Source organism: Phalacrocorax carbo, chromosome 1, assembly GCF_963921805.1.
Source record: "Phalacrocorax carbo chromosome 1, bPhaCar2.1, whole genome shotgun sequence".
Lineage (NCBI taxonomy): Eukaryota > Metazoa > Chordata > Aves > Suliformes > Phalacrocoracidae > Phalacrocorax > Phalacrocorax carbo.
In genome coordinates, this window is record NC_087513.1 from 199,195,556 (window position 1) to 199,215,611 (window position 20,056).

At 41.7% G+C, this 20,056-nt stretch overlaps 1 protein-coding gene across 1 annotated transcript in view; it reads left to right on the forward strand.

Moving 5' to 3' along the window:
* RDX (radixin) overlaps nt 1-4,726 on the forward strand; it is a 42,653-nt gene extending 37,927 nt beyond the window's left edge. The window contains exons 12-14 of the mRNA XM_064441229.1: nt 198-290; nt 1,118-1,366; nt 2,353-4,726. Coding sequence (XP_064297299.1) covers nt 198-290; nt 1,118-1,366; nt 2,353-2,517 — 507 coding nt within the window. The 3' untranslated portion in view covers nt 2,518-4,726. The remainder of the gene's footprint in view (nt 1-197; nt 291-1,117; nt 1,367-2,352) is intronic.
* The last annotated feature ends 15,330 nt before the right edge of the window (nt 4,727-20,056 follow it).

Here is a 20,056-nt window from a genome sequence, read left to right on the forward strand (position 1 = left end):
ACTTATTTCCATCAGGCAAGAGTACAGATTCATTCACTCTGTCATGTATGCTAAAAAATTTCTATTTTTAGCAGAGAAGTGATGGATGGTAACTAACTTTTCAAGTCAGATCACAGCAAACGCTCTGCTTTCTTCCACTGCAGAGCCAAAATGACACCAAATTAAAGCTTCTACTTAATTTTTTTTGTTTGTTTCAGGCAGCAGAACTTGCTGAATTCACTGCCAAGATAGCACTTCTAGAGGAGGCCAAGAAAAAGAAAGAAGAGGAAGCCTCAGAGTGGCAGCACAAAGTAATGAGCTCATGCTGTGTGAAGTCAGAACTTCAAAGAAACTAAGGGAGATGAGTGCATAAATCCTACTGGAAGTCCGTGGGACTGAATCTCTCTCTTCCCTTAAGCTTCAGAGAAGCCTTTCTTAAAGGTTTTTGTTCTCCAGTCTACTGAAGCCAGTGTATACTTTAAGATGTTTCTTAATATTAAATAGTCATGAAGGGGGCAAAATTCTCATTACAAAGGTATGGTCAAAGATTTGAAATGGCTTCCTTACATATGGCGATGAAACAGATTGGAGCTTCCTGTTGGAAAAGAAAACACCTCAGGAGGGAGATGTATGAAATCATGAGTGGTAGTGAAAAGATGAACCAGAACAATAACAAAGGCACATCAAATGCAACTGGACAATAGTTCAAAGCAAAATAGTATTTTTTCACAAAATCTGCAATTAGCTGTGGGATGTGAATCCTAATCGTGTGCGCAGGTTCAAAAAGTGATTGAACAAATTCTTATAAGTTCTGGTCGAATATGAAATTCGAAGACATCACCTTTGATTTAGGAAGTCCCTGAGCCTTGAATTTCAGGAGGCTAGGGAAGTTGGAAAGCAATCAGTATGACTGCCCTAATCTCTCACTCTTCTCATGTGTACTGCTGGCAATAGCTAGGCTCTGGTACAGCTGGTCTTGAGACATATCTTTTTTCATGCTGTATTCCTGTTTGACAATTTTCAGTGCATAAGCTAGCCATGTCATTTATAAAGGACAGTGTCCATGTCTCAACTGTTCATTTTTCTGACTATTCATAAATCATTTTAAAAGATGCTAAGTACTGTTTACTGTATTTAGGCTTTTGCAGCCCAAGAGGACTTGGAAAAGACCAAAGAAGAACTGAAATCTGTGATGTCTGCTGCTCCTCCTCCTCCTCCTCCTCCCCCCCCAGTTATTCCTCCAACAGAGAATGAACATGATGAACATGATGAGAACAATGCTGAAGCCAGTGCAGAGCTGTCTTCTGATGGTGTCATGAATCACAGGAGTGAGGAAGAACGGGTAACAGAAACACAGAAAAATGAACGTGTTAAGAAACAGCTCCAGGTAATGAAGATTCATAGTTGTATCAACATAATTCGGGCTTTGGGTTTTCGTTTTTTATTTGTCAAAAATCTCACTGAAATTATGGTGTGCAAGGAAACAGTCTTTTTATCATTTACTAGGTTTATTACTAATTTACCAACCAATATCATTCATAACGTTCTAGAAGCAGAACAGGTGGAAAGACTGGATGTAAGATTGTGCTTCATAGCTTAAAAGTATTAGTATGTTGTCACATTGGCCAGTAAACATTTCTAATGATTATTTAATGACCAGGATACTGAAAGTTAAATGTAATGCTTTCCTTTTCTCAATACCAAAAATCATTAAGTGGTGTGAACAGATGCTTGCTTAATAATATTTGTATTTATTTGCAGTCTTTCACAGACGTTGCAAATGCAAAAACCGAATTATGCCCATTTTTAATTAATCTTACTCCCCTGAAATGGAGTATTTCCTCCTAGACTAGTCTTATGCATCAAAGTAAAATAATCTATGTTAGTGGTTGCCCTTTTCCTTGTTATGAAACATCTATTTGGGAAGAAAATAAAAGAAATGGAAAGCTGCTGCTTTTTCTGGCAGCAATACCTTAGTAGTGTGTGTGTGTGTAATATCCTTTCTGCTTGGCCAATCACTGAACAGGATCAGGGAGATAAACAAGAGCTGTCTTTAGTCAAGCAGAAATTGGAAAAATAAGGTCATTCTCCTGCTTCATCCTGCTGTTCCCTTTCTTCTTGGATGTTATGGTATGAGGCTTTTTTATTTTTTTAGTTTGCCCACACCTATTTAAGGAAAGAATCCTATGCTCTTCTTCTTTCCCTCTGCAGTCTTTCTGATAGGTCTCACATCTTGAATTACTGAATAGCATAACAAACATAGGTTGGTGTTCAATAAATCCTTATCGGAGTTGAAGAATAGCTGTTATTAGAAATTCCAGAATCATTAAAATATTAGTCAAAGAACTTAAATGCAAATATTTTATTCAACAGGCTTTAAGTTCTGAGTTGGCTCAAGCCAGAGATGAAACCAAGAAAACACAAAATGATGTCCTTCATGCTGAGAATGTTAAAGCAGGCCGTGATAAGTACAAGACTCTTCGACAAATCCGACAAGGCAATACAAAGCAGCGTATTGATGAGTTTGAAGCAATGTGAGAGCTGTTATTTTGCATATATGTTCCCCGTAAAGCTGAACCACCAACAGAGAAAAAAGCAGGCCTTTGCAGATTTGATGGATTGCACCCCGCTTTGCCAAAGCACTTAATACCAGTTTGACTACAGTGGCTAGAAGACAAATTTAGGGGAAGCTATTCAACAGTAAGGCAGTCTGTCATCCCTAGCTTTTTGCAGAGGGGGGGAGGGTGTGGAGAACGATAGCAGTTTTTTCCCCATCATGTTTTCCGTTTCATTGTTTCATATTTTTTTCTTGGGAAACTGATGTGAAGTGTATAATGACTGACAATTGTATGTATTGCTTAAACATTAAGATATAGAAGAATGGAACTGAACTTAAACTGGATAGGTACTATTTCAGTATGAAGATTGAAATTACATTTTTCAAAGTAGCTACACTATTAAGAGTTTGATGTTGCTGACTTTCAGTTTCTTTTTTTTTCCTCCCAAGTGAAATTCTTTGGTGTTTCAGGTCCTGTCATCATTGATGGTTTTCTTTGCCTGCCTGTTCACAAAGGTCTGGAGGGCAGGTGGTAGTTCCAGGTAATATTTTTAAATGGAACACCACCTGTGGGCAGCACGTGGCTGCTGATAGGCTTGAATAGTATTGCTTTTCATAGATGATTCTTCTAGGTTTGCAAAACGTTCTAATGCAGCAAAGTTAAAAAAAAAAACACAAAGCTTCATGTGCTATTTGCTTGTAATTGTTTCATTTGCAGTAGGGAGACCTGGACCTTTCTGGCAAGGGAGCATATGAAAACATCAGTCCCAGGGAGGGGACAGTATCCTACCTCACTACTATATACATGATGACTGGTCCTTCAAACGCCATGAAAAAAACCCTGTTTAAATTAACTGTCACTGCATAGTGATATCATAGAATGCTAGGAGCCTTTACTCCTAGGACTTTGTTTTACTTCAAGGTGGATTTATAGTGCTAAGTACTGTCTAACTGCCTTTTGTTGAGTTTAAATTGTAAAAGCATCTTGTGTGTTTTAAAGCTGTAACCTGTCACTGGTATACTATCTCCTGGGAGGGGTGTAGAATGTGCATGTGAGTTTGTTTTTGAGTTTCCAAATACAAAACTAAAGTTCCCAGAATTGGAGTAAAAATGTTTGTAGCTTCAGTTTTCAACGAAGCTAATATTGTAATTGTCATATCTGATGTCAGATCATTGTTATTAAGTCCTTTCCCTCTTGCAAAGGAGATCTGCTTTATTGAGAAATTTGCTTAAAAATTGAACTTAAGAAATAACTTTACAGTTAATGTGGACTGCTGTTTTAGTACCCTAGTAAATATCTACAGTGGAAGAACCCTGCTTTCTCTGAGGATGGTTCAGCTCTTTTCTGTTTGATATTATGCACTCATAAATTTACACTTATCTATTAAAATTTGCCATTTTATTAAACATTTTTTCATGCACAATAGGTTTAAATTTCTTATGAACAGTCCAACTAAGTTTTTTTTTTTTAATTATTTTGCGGAGTTAAAGGTTGGTTCTGTGGGGTGACATCATGAAAATAAAATAAAGATACATTAATATATTTTTGGTTGTGGGGCTAAACATATCTGGTTGCCTGTGAAGGCTGATGTGCAGATGGTGTGCACATGCTTCAAAATGCTGCTTGGTGGAAGTTGGTGTTTCTACTTGCAGTGTATTATAAGAACAGTTTTTGTTTCATGGGCTTCGTATACTGAAGCTTAAGCAAGTTTGTGAAGTACTTGAACAGTTTGCCATAGCAGCTGAAATACCGTGCTTCCAGTGAGTTTTCATTTTTTTCCCTGGAAAGTGTGCACTAACGCTGATACATCAGTTTCAGTGTTGGGAAAAAATACCAGTGAAGTTTGCTGTTCATAAATCTACGATATATAGAGTAGGGCTAAATGGATTAGATCCATTTATAAAGCTGTGTGATTATTATTTTTTTTTTCTAAACAACCAAGAACAACCATTTGTTATATGGATTTTCACAACAAACAAAGTGGTAATAGCTGCTGTCATCAGCAGTTGGGAACACTTACTGGTGTGGAAATACTAAGAATACATCTAATGATTACTTGGTGAGGTAATTTTCCACATGCTTTTCCTTTAGCATCATGTTTTGTGTTGTACAATTAAGCTACAATTACATCTACTATTTTGGATAACATTCATTGGTTAACAATAAAAAGATACAGTTAATTTCTCTGAGGTCCATTGTTGTTATTTAACGCACTTTTTTCTGACAGCTTTGCAAATGCACTGCAGTAGGCTTTTTCCAGAGCAGTGTACAAATTTTGGTCATCTTTTGTTTCACACTCTGGTCAAAATAAAATAATAGTTTAAAAAATTTCAAATTTTAACCCTAGAGAATAGTACTCTGTTTGAAAAATTACCACGTACAGCTGGGAGGAAGCACTGGTGATTGTCAGTTCAAAACAGGATGTGAATCATCAGAGCAAATTGGCTTTCTTGCGACCGTGGGGTAATTTGGCCACATAAGAGCGCTATGGGGTAATGTAAGAACTTTCAATCACTGCCGACATATTGCATAGCCCCAGGTTAAGTGAAATTTAATTTAATAGGTCAACGTCTTAAGCACTGAGGAACCTTGATGTGTTTTTTTGATACTGCACATTACAGTGGACAGTGCTGTCAAATATATGCATGGCCATATGCTTTAGATAATTACAAGTTTATGGGCTTTTTCACCTGTCTGATACACTTGGAGACAGCAGGAACAGTCCCATATAAATAGGTATGCAAATTAATCTGCTAAGCAGCTCTTGCAAAAATTAGACCTCCTCTTGGGTGACATTCCGTTCGATCTTGTGTTTGTTTGGCCTTGCACTCAATACAGGCACATGACCCTTTTGGTTACTCCATGTGGCAGAATTGCTATGATGAATTAAAATGTGCGTACTCGATACTTCTTACTGTGCGCATTTCTAGTTTTATGCTTCTCTCTTCTTGGAGCCCCTCCTGCTGGAGCATTAGGTTTGAGGTTTCTCATTTGTTAGAGAGCTTCTGCATGGCTGTGTAACTACACAATACTGTGCTTTAAAGGGGAGGTAAGTGCTTTGAAAGGTTTTTATTTGTTTTAAATATGTTCTTGAGGTGGAGAGAAAAGGATACAAAATAGTGCCACTACTTACAGGCCAGACAAATACACTCACCCAGGATGCCTCAATGTGAAAGCAGATACTGTATCTTCTGGAAGCAGTACCCTCTGCTCCTCAAAACCTACATTTTCTGTTGGTTGTACTCTTTGAGTACGTGTTTCTTGTATACTCTGCTTATTTTGTCCAAAACATAACATAATCCACGTGTGCTGCTTTAAACCTAGTTTGGAAAGCATTATTGTGCTTTTGCCTCTTTCTTAAAACATCTTCTCTAGGGCTGTTCAAGTAACCTGCTTAAGCACCTCTGAGGAAAAAGGAGGTTTGTTCTAAATGAGAAGGTACCTCATGTATATTTTCTTAAAAAGAAAGAATAGATATTTAAATTATTAGTTAAAACTTTTTGCCTTCAAAAAAGAATTTTTATGCCAGTATTTTCCATGTCTGTTCACACGTGGATCATCTAAAAAAAAAATCTTGTTCTCCCCAAGACTGAAGTTTCAAGAATTGGAGATTTTAACAAAGATGATGTATCCTAGTGGGATGAGGTGGTTGATGCTAGTGTTCATGAAGATACTTTCTGCGTAAAAATATCAACATAAAGTTGAAAGCCTCTTTACAAAAGAGAAGAGTTCATTTGTTAATGGAAGTTCTCATACACGTATCTTGGCTGGGTGATAAGATTTTCCTGGGAAGTGTAGGAAGTGTCAATGGATCAGCATACAAACTGTGGTAATTTCTTTGACTCCCTCAGAGCATATTCTGTTGGTTGTGCTTAGAGATGGAGAGTACCTGCCTCCCACCTGAAATGCTGTGCTGGCTGGTCAGCCGGGTGGTCTGGTGGCCTGGGTGGGTGCTGGCCAGGCGGCGCGTCCCTCTGCTTGGCTCCCGAGCAGGCTGTGCAGCATTTCTTTCCTCCCCAACCAACTGGTCTGTAAGTGTATGACTGGTCCTTTACCCAGTTTGGGGACCCAGTCAGCAGCAAGGAGCAGCTTAGGACTGGTAGGGGTGGTATAACAGTGAGGACTAATGGTAGAGGGCTATAAGGAAAAAAAAAAAACACACCAAACCCAAAACCTTGTGGTAAGCTAGCATCCTTCACTGGCCCATTTGTTCGCTTGCGTTGAGGACTCCTTTTCAGCCTACTATTATGGCATCCATAAATTTACTACGTGTGACCAATAATTTGTGTAGCAAATTCAGCGGCCAATTTGTTGGAGGGAGTTGCACTTTTCATGTCACAGAGCTGAGCCCAGATCTGTAGGCGTAGGCCAGTTACCTGGTTTCATTTTGATTCATAGTCTATCATTTGTGGTCACTTCACTGTTTTTAGATTCTGAGTTGATAAATGACTCCTTTGGTGTACAGTTAGTGAAACTTTGACTTGCTTTGTTTTTTTTTTCCCTTCGCTGCACAGAGATTGCTGACATATCAAATGTAAATGTTTCATTTAATGTGAATGCAATGGACTCACCAAAGCCCAGAAAACCTCTCCCCAAAACTCCAATCCCAAACCATCAATTTTCTTCAAAAGAAGAGACCACAATATCTGCAGCAGTGCCTGCAATATTCTAGATATCCAGGAAGAGATAGATTATGCCCATGTAGCTCATATACTTTAGGGAAAGACAAAGTTAGTAAGGGCAAATGGAGCATTTGGAATTGCTGAGATTCCATTAGGTGTTTATACTGGCTTTTGTAAATAATGTGTTGGAGTTTTTCTGTTCGCAGCAGTAGGTGCTAGGCAGCAGAATAAATGAGGGGAGATGGAAACGCACATCAAAGGAGGTGGTCTGGTTGGTGCAAATATTGCTAATGCATGTGTAAGAGTTAATGTTACCTGTCCTCTGATTAAGTGGATCAGGTGAAAAGAGATCAAGCTCAGAGGTAGGACAATTGCTTTGCTGCTTGTTGCTTGTTTGGGGTGGGGTTTTTTTGTTCGCTTTTAAACTACTTTATTTACACAAGAGGAGTTGCCATTATCTGAGTATTTAACTGAATGCTTTTAGAAAGCTTGGTGCCCACCACTAAAAGGTCTTGGAGGTCTTAAGGCCATGTGTACTCAGACTGGCCTCTGCATTACAGCTTGCTCACTTTCAGCAGAAGACACCTTCTGCAGTCTGATAATTTTACCTTGGAGCATTTCTGCCTTCACAAGATAAGAGTAGTGTACATGCACGGTTCTAGCTGCTCCATTGCTTGTTCCAGCAACGTGAAACCCATGTGCACCCATGTGAAACAGTAATCGCATGACAGGCTCTGTGAGCACATATGCTGAACTCGCTGGGATCTCATATCAAGTCTACGGCTCCCTGTGGCCTCAGCTTTCACGCTTCTTAATCACCCTTGATTTCTTCATTAAACTTGATACAGTATTTAACTTCTTCATCTATAACTTCAGTAACATTCTACTAAACTGAGCTTCCAGTAAATGGTTGACTACTCTGTCAAATGTTTCTTAAAATACGTTGTCCTGATGAGTTGAAATAGTCTAGCTCTACTTTTATTTAAGCAGCACTTCTGATTAATTAATAATCTCTATGAATATGGTAATTGCAGTCGTACTGCCAGAGAGATTCATTTGCATCGGGGCTGAAGGTGAAAACTTTTCTGCCAAGTGCACTTCGATCTTCAACAAAGTAAGTTGAGAATGTGTAGGTAACATCTAGAATCCACAGACCAGTTGATCCTGCTGTCGCTGTTATTACTGGGAACAAATTAATTTACGTTTGAGTGAGCAGATTCAGTGTTCAGGGATTTGGGACAGGACAGTGAGCTCATTCACACATCAGAAAAATTTCTAAAACTGATAAAACTTCATATCACTGATCTGCATTTCTGGTGTATGTTTCCTGTACTTGATAGCTTTTCTTCAGTTTAATTCACATTTTGAATTCTTGGATTTCTTGTGAAGAGTGTTTCAGGGATCCGTCTCGCTGCTCAGTGCCAGTTGTTGTACGTCTCTGTACCACTTGAAAACATGGCTCTTCCTCTTTCTTCTTTTGCGTTTGGGATCTTATAACGTGGTTTTCAACAAAGCTGGCTAACTCGTCATATTTAAATTTAGAACTATTACTGCTACTCCTGGAAAAATCTTTGGATCAATTTTGGCTACACATTCTCTTACCAGGCACGCATGGTATATGCCACCTTATGGAAGGAATAACTGTGTTGACTGGTTAATAATTGCTAGTAGCATTCTGGAAACCAGAAGATGTCAGAAAACAAATACACTAATGCATGCAGAAAACTTGGGAAGGTCTGAATTACGGTGTTTTATACCCACAAGGTCCATCTTCGAGCCTAGTCCTAGTCACGCATACAAGGGAGCACATGGGAGAGAAATTCTGTGCTCTCATTGTGTAGCTTATCTGTCTGTCCGGACTAGGCAAGCGAAAGTGCTGGAACAGGGAGGTTATGCCAGCTCAAAGAGCAGAGCAGCTGCGCACAATCGCATGGTGCTGTGGCTTTGCTTTTCTGCGCAACAGCTGTCCTGGATGTAAAAATACTAAAAAGAAAGCAACATGAAATATTTTACTTTTTCCTGTGGATCCTTATTTACAAGAGTTATGGTTATATCCCTGCCTGCCTTCGAACCTGGTCTGCAGCTCACCCTGGTAAAAGCTGAAGCCCTCTATAGTGTAAGCGCAGATATCCCTGAGGAGTTACGCGTCCATCTGTACTGACTTTAAGAAGCAGTGGCAGGTGTGGGGGGAAAAGGTCTCTTACCTGTCTCTGCTCATTTTTATATGGGGCCATGAAAATAAATTCTGGAGAACCTTCTTCCTACCAGTGGCTTCTATATGTTTTGTGTGGCCCTTTTCATATATGCGTCTCCCAGAACTGGTTCTTCTCACATTGCTTTACTGCTGTTGGTTTTGTTTTGGGTTGGTTTTTTTTTGTCCTTGCTAGTGTGTCATGCCATTTATTTCATCTGAAGCATAGATTTCAGTTTAGATCACTGAGAGCTTTAATGCAATTAAACAACTTTCAGTATGAAAATGCAAATTAAGACAGGGAATGAAGATGTTGCATAATTATTAGAGTTAGAACATTGTGGGGAAAAAAGTTTAAGCCCTAAGACTTAGCAAAAGAAATAGGTTGCATTAGCTGACTACTTAGGCTACAGGGTGAAAACAAGAGGCTTGCAGCTACGTATGGCAAGGTAGACTTTTTCACAAACTAAATTTATGGTAGCAAAATACTTTGGTAAAATTCACCAGGCTTTCTATTTATTTATTGACATTTTCTGGATTCTTTAGAGAGCCCTGGAGATTACCGTATATTTCTTTCTTCAGTGATACTTCAGTTATAAAAAAAAAATAAAATATATATATATAGCATGGTTAAACTGGAGATTTCTAATACAGTATGTGGCATCAGGCCTTGTAATGGCTGCATTAAAGTGAAATCAGTTGCTACTTATTTTCATCTAACCTTTGATCTTGATTAGTTTTAGAAATCAAGCTTTTTAAAGTTGTGTTTAAGAAATTATTTTAATGATTACACAGCATGCAGCATGAGTATGATTCAGTTTCGTCCTTGATATCAAAATCAGTTCTATTTACCTGCATGTTTGTTTTTATCCTCTTGCAAAAGCTGTTTTTTTCTGGGGACCTCTTAGTACCAGGAAACACTTCACTGGTTTCAGTGGTACCTTCCCCAGTCTACAGTTTCACTCACTGCCAGAAGCCTGTTTTTCCTCCCGGCCCCTGGCCAGGATTTGCTGTCAGACTTTTAAAACACCAGAGTGGTTATAGTACTTCTAAATCTTAACCACACATCTTATTTGCTTATGCTCAAGCCCTGGAAATTCCCACTGACTTTCTGTGCCAGAAAATTATTTGTGTGGGAAACAGGCTGTGGTATAAAATTTGACGTGATGTTCCTACGTGTTACATGCTGTAGCTGCACTTGTAAATGTAAAAAACTGCTATTGACGGCTTCTTACTCTTGAATAGCAATTTAAGGAAGTCATTCTCTAAAAGGAAAACATTTTTTCAAGCCCCTTCAATAATGAATTTTTATTAATTTTCAACTTGGAAAACATACTTTTTTTTTTTTAAATGTATCTTAATTCAAGTAAATTTTGACTCATTAGAAAGATTTCCACCAGAGAACTTCAGGAGAGAAATTTGAAAGAGAATCTTTATGCTGTCCTCACCTTTTTTCCAAAAGGCTCGTGCAAGGCAACAAACTGAATAAACTAAACCCCAGAGCTTATAAAGCAAACGGCACGTGTACTGCGCTAAAAAGAAGAGATATCTGAAATCATATTGGCTGTGATTGAATGTTCTACAAATATGTCCTATATTTGGTGTATTTATGCACAAGGCATCTTATTTCAGCCACCTTTGGGAGCAATTTTAACAGTCTTACCTATGTTGCACTCCACTGTGGTTTGTGTCATCTGCATTAGCAAATGAGTCCTTTAAAACTGCTCACTGGGTGGATTTTAGGTTAAGTTCTTTATAATGCTAAAATTTGCCACCAAAACTGTACTGGTATGTGCGAGAATTTGACTCTGACATAGGTGAGTAGTTAAAGAGTTGGACCTGCTCTTAAGCTGAAAGTCAATGAAGACAGGTTCTGGGTGTCCTTGGGGTCCTTGGCCACAAGAACCACATTTCTTAAGCATTCTTTTCTGGTGCTCCCTCATTCTGCTGACATCTTGAAAAAAAATCAGTTGGAAATCAAATTCAGGAGTTTGATACTTTTCAGAATAGTTAGAGGGAGTAGAGTATTGCTCTTATGATGTTGCTGCATAATTCTATTTATCGTTTTTGTTTAGTATCCTTTTGCTAAATCTGCTTGATCTCTCTGTGTCTTTTCGTGCAGGTTACAAAAGTACGATCTCTTGCAGCCCTTAGGATAGGAGCAAGGTAAAGATCAGCAGAAGACCTGGGGTCTCCCAAGGCCTGCCATTGTGCTTCTGTAAATCTGGACAGTTTACAGCGCTTTAAATTAGGTGCTGCCTGGTCCATGAAGAGTTTTCTGGAAGGATCAGGAAGTGCTGTTATGACATTTTGTTAATGTTTGGTTCTCTCATGGCCTCTCTAAGTCCTTCCTTTTGTTGTCTTTTCCCAGGAGAAAATTAGCTTTTTGAAGTACTTAAGCTGCTGTTCTTCCCAGAAAAACAGGAAATAATACTAATATGTTAATCTTTAACATGTAATGGGGCGTGTTGGAGTGAATGGTGATGCGACCCTTCAAAGTGCTCGGGGATCTTGTAGGTTTTGCCCACAAAATGGGGTAGCGTGGGAGGCCTGACTCTATCCAGCCTGGTTCAAGTGAAGTAAGAGTAGATACTTTCCAAGTTTTATTGGTTTCCTACACGATTTCTAATAGCCTTGATGATACATGAACAGCGTCAGATAATTTTCTAATGTAAAGCTCCCAATTTAATATGCCTGTACATACATTTCCAGTGTAAGCACCCGTTGCTACTTTCCTTTTTGTACGCTATTAGGATGTGCATACTGTGTATACGTAACTGCATTGAATTGTGCACCGTGCACAAAAGCCTAAATAAATGGGTTTTAATGTTAATCCAAAGAATCACTATTCATTTAATGATCAGTGTTTCTTATTGCTAGACTGCACCATTTTGTTTTTTCTTTTCTCTGAGAGGTTTAATTCATTTTGTGGCACCAATCCTAAGTGGAGTTTCCAGGTGTATGCCTTGTCCTGTGATCAGATAGGCCATGGGAGGCTGGATTTGCAAAGAATGGATTGGTCTTGAAGGAAAAGAAGGCAGCTGGTAATTGGGTAGATGGGCACCCGAATTATTCCCAAATTCAGCTAGCATGCCCTGGGAATATACCAAACCTTGGAAACATTTGTGCCCCTCACGGCGCCTTCCTGCGCAATGGCCTCCTGCATCGGGAGCTGTGCAGGTAAATCCATCAGACGACTTAGGTTTGCAACGGTGGCTGTCAAAGCCTTACAGCATGTGTCTGAAATACTTAGCTGACCACTGCCCAATGAGGGAACTGCCTCAGTGCTCTGCAAGCCTCCCGTTGAACCAGGACACTGCCTCTGTGCTCGCTGCGGTGCCTCCTTGGCAGCCACCACCGCCTGCAGGGAGCAGCCCTCCGACTTGGCTGGTGGTGGTGGGGGCTGTGTGCAGTGGGCTCTGCGTCCTGGCAGGGTTTGGGGCCGTGCCCCCCACCCCTCAGGACTGCGGGTGGGCAGGGTGGGCTGCGGGTCATGGCGAGCCTCCTGCTGAATCCCCTGCAGAGCTGGGTGGCTGCGCAGAAGGAAGCCTACCCCACCTTTAACGGGTGGTGGGTTACACCAGGGCGCTACCAGTTGAAGCAAGACCCTGGATCAGCTCTTGGAGGACAAGGTTTGGCTTCAGGACCCTGAGAGGAACATAAAATCCAGAGCTGTGGGATTTCAGGGGCTGCTTTGCACACCTCATCCAGTACCGGTGCCTCAGGACCGGCTTGCTCAGCAGGCAGGTGACTCTTTTAAAATTGTTTCTGCAGCCTCTCTCTCCCTGCATGACCCATGTGGGGTGTTAGAGATGTTCCTGGTGCTCAGGGGAACCAAGGCATGGTGGCCTCCATGAATTTAAAGCTGAAAGCTGTAAATCCAGAGAGCTGAGGAGCAAAAGGTAGGGTTGCTTCACCCAACTTGAAGCCGCCTTCTCCAAGATGGGGTTTACTTCGGGTTTCTAACAGTAAAAGGTAATAAGACCCTTTCATGCAGATACATCTTCAGTACCAACTACAAAATATTTCCAAGGATTTTATTTACTCCTGTGCTGCCTCTGCCAATGTTTGCCTATGGAGCTTTTCAGCTGTTGCCAGCGCTGAAGTTCTCTGGTGGGTGTCCTGCAGAGGGGGAATTGCGTGAGATGAAGGGTGATGTACCTTAGCAGCCAGATTTAAAACAGAAAACCGAACGAAAGTGATTTTGATTTTGTGAAAGCTTTGGGCTTTTTCTCACTACTGATGGTAGCTTTGTTCAAAATGTAGCTGCTCTGATATAGCTGTAACTCATCAGATGGGCCACTCGTTAGCTGGCGTGTGCAGGTTCACACCTGATGCTGGTGGCCGGCAGGAGCTGCTCTGGGAAGGGGTGGCAGCTCCCTGCTGGCAGCTGCTGGAGGACTTAGCCCGGTGACATCGCCTCCTCCACTGCAGCAGCTGCTGCTTTGTGTAAGCCTTGATGGCTGAAAATTGTCACCGCCTTTCATGCTGGGTGACAGTCATGCCTGTGGGAAGACCACAGGAGGTTTCGCAGTCACCTTGGGTGGTCAGGATTTTGTCCTAGAGGATGATGTTGTTGAAATAGCAGATTGGTATTTACCTGAGGTAAAGGTCTGTCTGAAGTATTGTAGCAGAGTTGTACGATGGAAGATGCTGTCCTGCAGGGAAGGAAAGTGTGAATTCAGTCATGCCTGTGAATACCTGGCATGGAAGAGCAGTGCCTGGTCTGTAGGGCAGAAAGCAAGTTGATCACCACTTGAAGTGGTGTTTTCCTTGTCCCACTCACCTCTTGCCTCTGTTCTATTTCCACACTTGGTGGCAGGCCAGCGGCTTTGCTGGTCCTTGCCGAGGTTCATCATGGGTCTTTCCTCTGATTTCATGAGTGGTCTTTGCATTTGTGGCCGCAGCAGGGTCTGGATTTGAAAGCAGCTGAACTGCGGCTGGCCAGGTGGGCACACATTGCTGGGGCAGACACCCTGGGTCTCAGGGCTCGGCCGCCTCGACTGCGTAATATCATAATATTGTAAACCTGCATATGCTTTAGGTTTTTCTTCCAGTTTCTGTGATGGCGTGACTGAAGTTCTGCTGTTGCTTTGCTTTCCATAGCCGATGTGCACTGGCAAGTTAGTGAATGAAAGCCTGCATTCCTTCCCAACCCCGGCAGCCTCCCATGGCAGGACTTGCTGGCCCTCAGTGTGGGGGGTGGTATCCCACTATATTAATTTTATGTGTCAAAAGAAAAGGGTGGGGTGAACAAAAACGTCATTAAAAGTCTGATCCAGGTTTAGAATAGGGTAGCAGCCCATTTCCTGGCAGCATGTGGCACGCTAATACTTTCCATTTTTATCATGCTGACATTTTCCTTTCTCTGAAATAATTCTCTAGACGTAGCCCATGCCAACCACGAGCAGCTCTGCTGCTTCCTGTGTGCACGGAGTTTCAGCATTAATTAAATCACTTCATCCCAGAAGAAGCCAAGAGAAACTAATTTCTTCTTGTATAAAATAAATCAATAAACAAACATAACATCATCCCTCTCTGCAGTTCCCGGAGCTTCTGCGTCTCTTCAGCCATAGTGATCGTGACAAGACGGGCAGAGCCACAGCCCCTGAATGCTGGGGGCAGGTTAGGGCTGAGCGTGGCTGTGGTCTGCACCCTCCCAAGCCCATTTAACTGGGGCCAAAGCCCAGCAGGCTGGTGGTTACAGCCAGTCTGCAAACATGTGGCTCATCCCAGAGCTTTTCTTTACAGTCACAGCAAACTTTTGGAGCAAAGGGGACAGTTTGTGCACTGGAGCAGAAAATCCCTCAAACATGTCTTCAATACAGAATGAGCTCAAAGATCCCGTGAGGCTGGAGGATGCTGCTCGGAGCAGCCAGAACGATGCTTTCTCCTGCTTGGAAATAGCCTTGCAGGGACCATCCCTGTGTGGTTGTACAACAGCTTCCCTTGTAGCTCCTCTGGACAGGTCATACAGGCTGTCTAGTTCAGGTTTCAGCTCCAGGATGACTGACAGAGTCCCTTCATTTCCAATGTAACAACACTTCACCCTGCATCAGGAGCCGCTCTGATGCCTGTCAGGCTCACATGGGTTCTTCCTAAAGCTACTGCAAGAGAATTCTGTAACCTGATAACAGCCGCTCCAAGACAGCCTTACAGGATCATCATGCCAGAAAGGCAAGCAGAGCCCCATGGGGCTTAAAGACTTGACTGAACTGGGGAAACTCGCTTTCCTTGATCAGCCCAAGGGAGAAATCAGATCTACGGAAGAGAGGCCTCAGACAGTGGTGTGAGACCAAACAGATTTATACACGCACCAGCAGCATAGTGTCTTGAGAAAAAAAAAAAGCAAAAAAAAAGCTGTATTTGGTATTGCTGAAGCAATTTCATAAAATGAAAAAACTAAATCCAGCCTGTGCCAGCAAACAACCTATGAAGACAAGACCATGTCCAGAGACATGCCACATCACATAGCTTTGCAACTCCTCTGAATTAGCCAGTATACTGGTTTCCTCAAAAAATGAAGAATGAACACAACTCTGGTAGTGGCTGTGAGGTCTCACTGAAGAGCAGAGTTAAAGCTGGGAATACTGATTTTTAAAGCAATCCCTCAGTCCAGATCCGCTGCAGCACACCTACTGCACTTCCCTCAGTGTTTTAGCACCACCGCTGATGAGCGTACTGTATGGAACAGAGTGGGTGGATCTTTACTTCTGCATACTGCAGTGTGCTGAATGAAGCATCACAACCATAAAAATAAGCAATGAGTTTCGCAATTAAGCAAATTTTAGGGCACCTGCAGCTGAAAGGTGGCTGGAAACTGCACTCCGGGGATACTTGGCCCCCTCGCAGGAGAGGAGACTGCAGTGCTTACCCGGCATCCCCCACCACACACAGCTGGCAGCTCAAGAGCAAGAGCTCACGCATCCTACAGTTGTAACTCAGACCGGGGAGCGAGCAGTGCACTCAGCGAAACGGCAATTATTTTTTAGAAAATAACTTCAGTGTCATAATCAACTTCATAACAGAAAAGTTACAACCTGCTCATTAGATCATGTCCTTGGGTTACAACCCAAGCCTGGTGACAGCTCAGGACATGCTCTAGGCCCTGTTACCTCTTGCTCTTCACAGGACCAACAAGCTGATGGTTACAGTTGGGCTGTGGGTACCGACCCAACCCTACCTTTTGCTCCTCAGCTCTCTGGATTTACAGCTTTCAGCTTTGGAGCTGCTCAGTTTCAACCTATCTCCCACCTGTGATTTTCTTTTGCATCTGAAATGGGTTTTTCTCTTCCCTTGCCTGAAGCAATGCCTTTGAGGGAAGAGTGATTTGCAGGAAAAGCAACCTGTCTTCTCCTTACCTCAGGTCAAGCAGAGCAGGATGGGGCCCTCAGTGACAAGTCGGTGGGGTCTTCAGATGCCTCTGAACAGTCTGATAAATACAGCAGAAATTATTTGCACTGCTGAGACCATGAAGCAGGTCTGTCGTTTACTTGTGCTTTAGGGGATAGAGCCTCTGCCCTCCAAAGTTGCGTTTTCTTGCCAGGTGAATAACATAACAGTATTTTAAAAAGCATAAGGGAAAGTGTACAGAGGATGCTATTTAATTTCCTCATCTACTGCAAATATAATATTTCTGGATCTATCATGTAAAGACATATTCCAAATGCTTTAGAGAGAGCCTTCAAGCAGCTGGCCAAAGAAACCAACAGTGCTGTGCTGTGCAGATCAGCAGCAAAGGAAACCTCACCCCAGGTCATTGATCCATCTCTTCTTGCTGGAGACGTGACCATCCGCCCTGAGCCCTCTCTATGTTTATGTAAATGCTCTTTGCTCAAGCTCCAAGCATTGATTTACTGAAAAGTAGCTATAGCAATTCAAAATGCATGTCAGAAAAAAATGACATATTTCCACACAGTGAGCGGGAAGGCTCAGCTGAGCAGAAGGCGATGGGAGCACCTGGGCCAGTGATGCCCCAGCATACCCCAGCCTGACTGCTGACAAAAAGGCAATGGTGGTGCTCAGACTCCAGCAGCAGATCAGAAATGCAACACAAGAACAAAAAAGGTATGCTAGAGACCAAGCAGCCTCCTGCTAGAGCTTGCAAAGGAACAAGAACCTGAAGCCCATCAGCGCATCAGCAGTGGTAGCACAGCTGGTTCTGGGATGGGACCACCTCGCCTTGTGAGCTGGGGAAGTGCTTCCCGCCCCTCACGTTACACACAGTTTCCTATCACTCCTCTGCTCTGCCACCAATGTGATCAGTCACGGTTCATGCACATGAGGATGAGTTTTGAGATCAGCATCCCCAGATGTACATCACTGTAGTATTTCCACACAGCTGCTGGGGAGGGACCTTTACGTTTTGCTCCAGTGCCTCTGTTTGCCCTTAAAGGAGGCTCATTCATCTCATATGCTCAGGCTGGGTACTGTAAAACAGCAGATGTTCACAGCTGTGCAAAACATTTGCATTAAGCAAATTACCAGTGGTCGCAACTGATGAAGGGCAACACTACATCGGTTTTTTTTTTTTTTGGCCAACTGCTCATTCCGTTTGCGTGCGTGCCACCCTGCTTCACTCCTCGTTGCAGGGCTGGCAGGCTGCTCCTGTGCCCACTCGTAGGGCGGGAGAGGGAAGGAAAAGGGATCCCAGCAAGTCCGGCATGCGGAACCTAGCCAGGCAGTGCAATTTGGCAAAACACACCAATCAACAGCTCCAGGTATTTTGAATAGCCATCACAGCTTATAGCAGCTTCTGCTTTATCTTTGCATTCATCAGATAACGAGTCTAACTTCTAGTCTAACATCTAGTGTGTCTAACTTCCAAATCATGAATTCTAGTCTAAATTCTAATAAATTTTAAATTCTATTCTATTTGCCCCACAATATTCTGAGCTAGGCCACTAATAATTACGCAATGAAAGATGAATAGATGTGTAGCGGTACTTGAAAGGAGACCACATCCACTTGCACAAAGTCTCCAACCAAATTCTGCTACTGATGTTGGTATTTAACCTGGAGTTTTAGTCTGTTCAGTAAGTGAAATGAGGGGAAATCACCTATTAGATATGAATTACGGCATTAAAAATGAACTGATAATCGACAAATTTTTTATGTTTGAAACGATCCGTTGATCTGTGAGCATTTTTGTTGTGCAGGTAGGAACACAAAGCTATTTTTTTTTCTTATGAAACAAAACCAACCCATCAATGAGGAAAATGAATCTTTATTTTTTTTTTCCTAAAAGCAGAATCCATGTACATGGCTTTTTGTATGGTTTAGAAGGTGGTTTTAAGATGTGAATAGTCACATCACAAAAGAATACACAACAACCAGTGAAGGAACGAAGAGTCAGTTTGACAATTGCTTTATCAAGTAGTCCAAACATTATTTTTAACTAATGTTTTTGCTGGAGTGGACTTCAAGACAATATTAAAATCTCACCTACTCAACACAAGTACAGAGATAATGAGGGGGAAAAGAACTACAAAACACAATTATTGCTGCTGTATCTGCATTTCTGTTTCCTTGCAGGATGTTCTGTAATATGCTTGTGAGACAGTTTTTAAATATCAGTGTAATTAAGAATGTCATTCAGATAAATAAAAAGTAACCAACCAGCCAACCTAACTTGGTAAATTGGACTTCATCTGAGACCAGAAGAAAAAGTTGGCTTAGAAAAGCAGAGAGGTTTTGTTTTACAAGGTGAAGAGTAGATTGTTACATCTCTGAAACACCGAGGTTGGATGTGCTTACACGTCTAAGTAGATCTGGTTTGCATGTGTTCCCAGGGACCACAGAGTACAATCCTGGCTGAATGACCTGCCAGCACCACTGAGATCTCACCGCTTTCTGAGAGCAGGCAGTTCCCCAGATGTGCTCCAGATGTGCTCCTCAAGGCCCCCAGTCCTCCTGCACTTACACAAGTGCCAGTTTTACACAAGTCTTCTCTAATGCCACTAAAATCAGCCCAGGTGAGTACTTGTGCTCAAGTTGGACATATGTGTAAGTGTTCATGAGACTGGGCTCCCAAATGGCTATTCGGTCTAAGAAAGGGGAGGAGAACTATTACAATCATTTAGGCTCAAGGGTAGACAGAGTAATAAACACTTCCAGCACAAGTTATGACAACCCTTTACGACCTGAAAATGGAAGCTGGAAAATTATTTAAAGCATCCTCATAACTATGAACAACACACTGTACTTGATATACACCTACTACATACTTCACATGTACCAGTGTATTACCTTGTAACGCACTGCAAGGAAAACCCAGCATACAGTAGGGTGATTCACATGCAAACAGACATTTCGCATGTGTTCAGGTGCCTAGATCACCAGTTTCTGAGGAAACCTTAAGACATATGAAATGTATTCCAGAACATCTAAAGATGAAGTCTGAATGTCTCTCACATTACCTAGCAAAAGGTTAGCTGGAACAATCATTTAACACAGGTGATTTTAGGATTAGTTACATGGTTAGTCTAAACAATGTGCACATACATATTGAATTTGAACAAAATTCTTAAACTACACTTCTCTAAAACTTACAAAGTATATAAAATGCATGATTTAACATTTATAAAACCTCAGCCCTTTTATAAAAAACAAAACAAGGCCATAGAGTTTTGTTTGAAGTTTAAATCTATTGTTTTCTCTTCTCAGCAGTTTTAGTTCCTATGATAAATAAAAAATACAAACGGCAC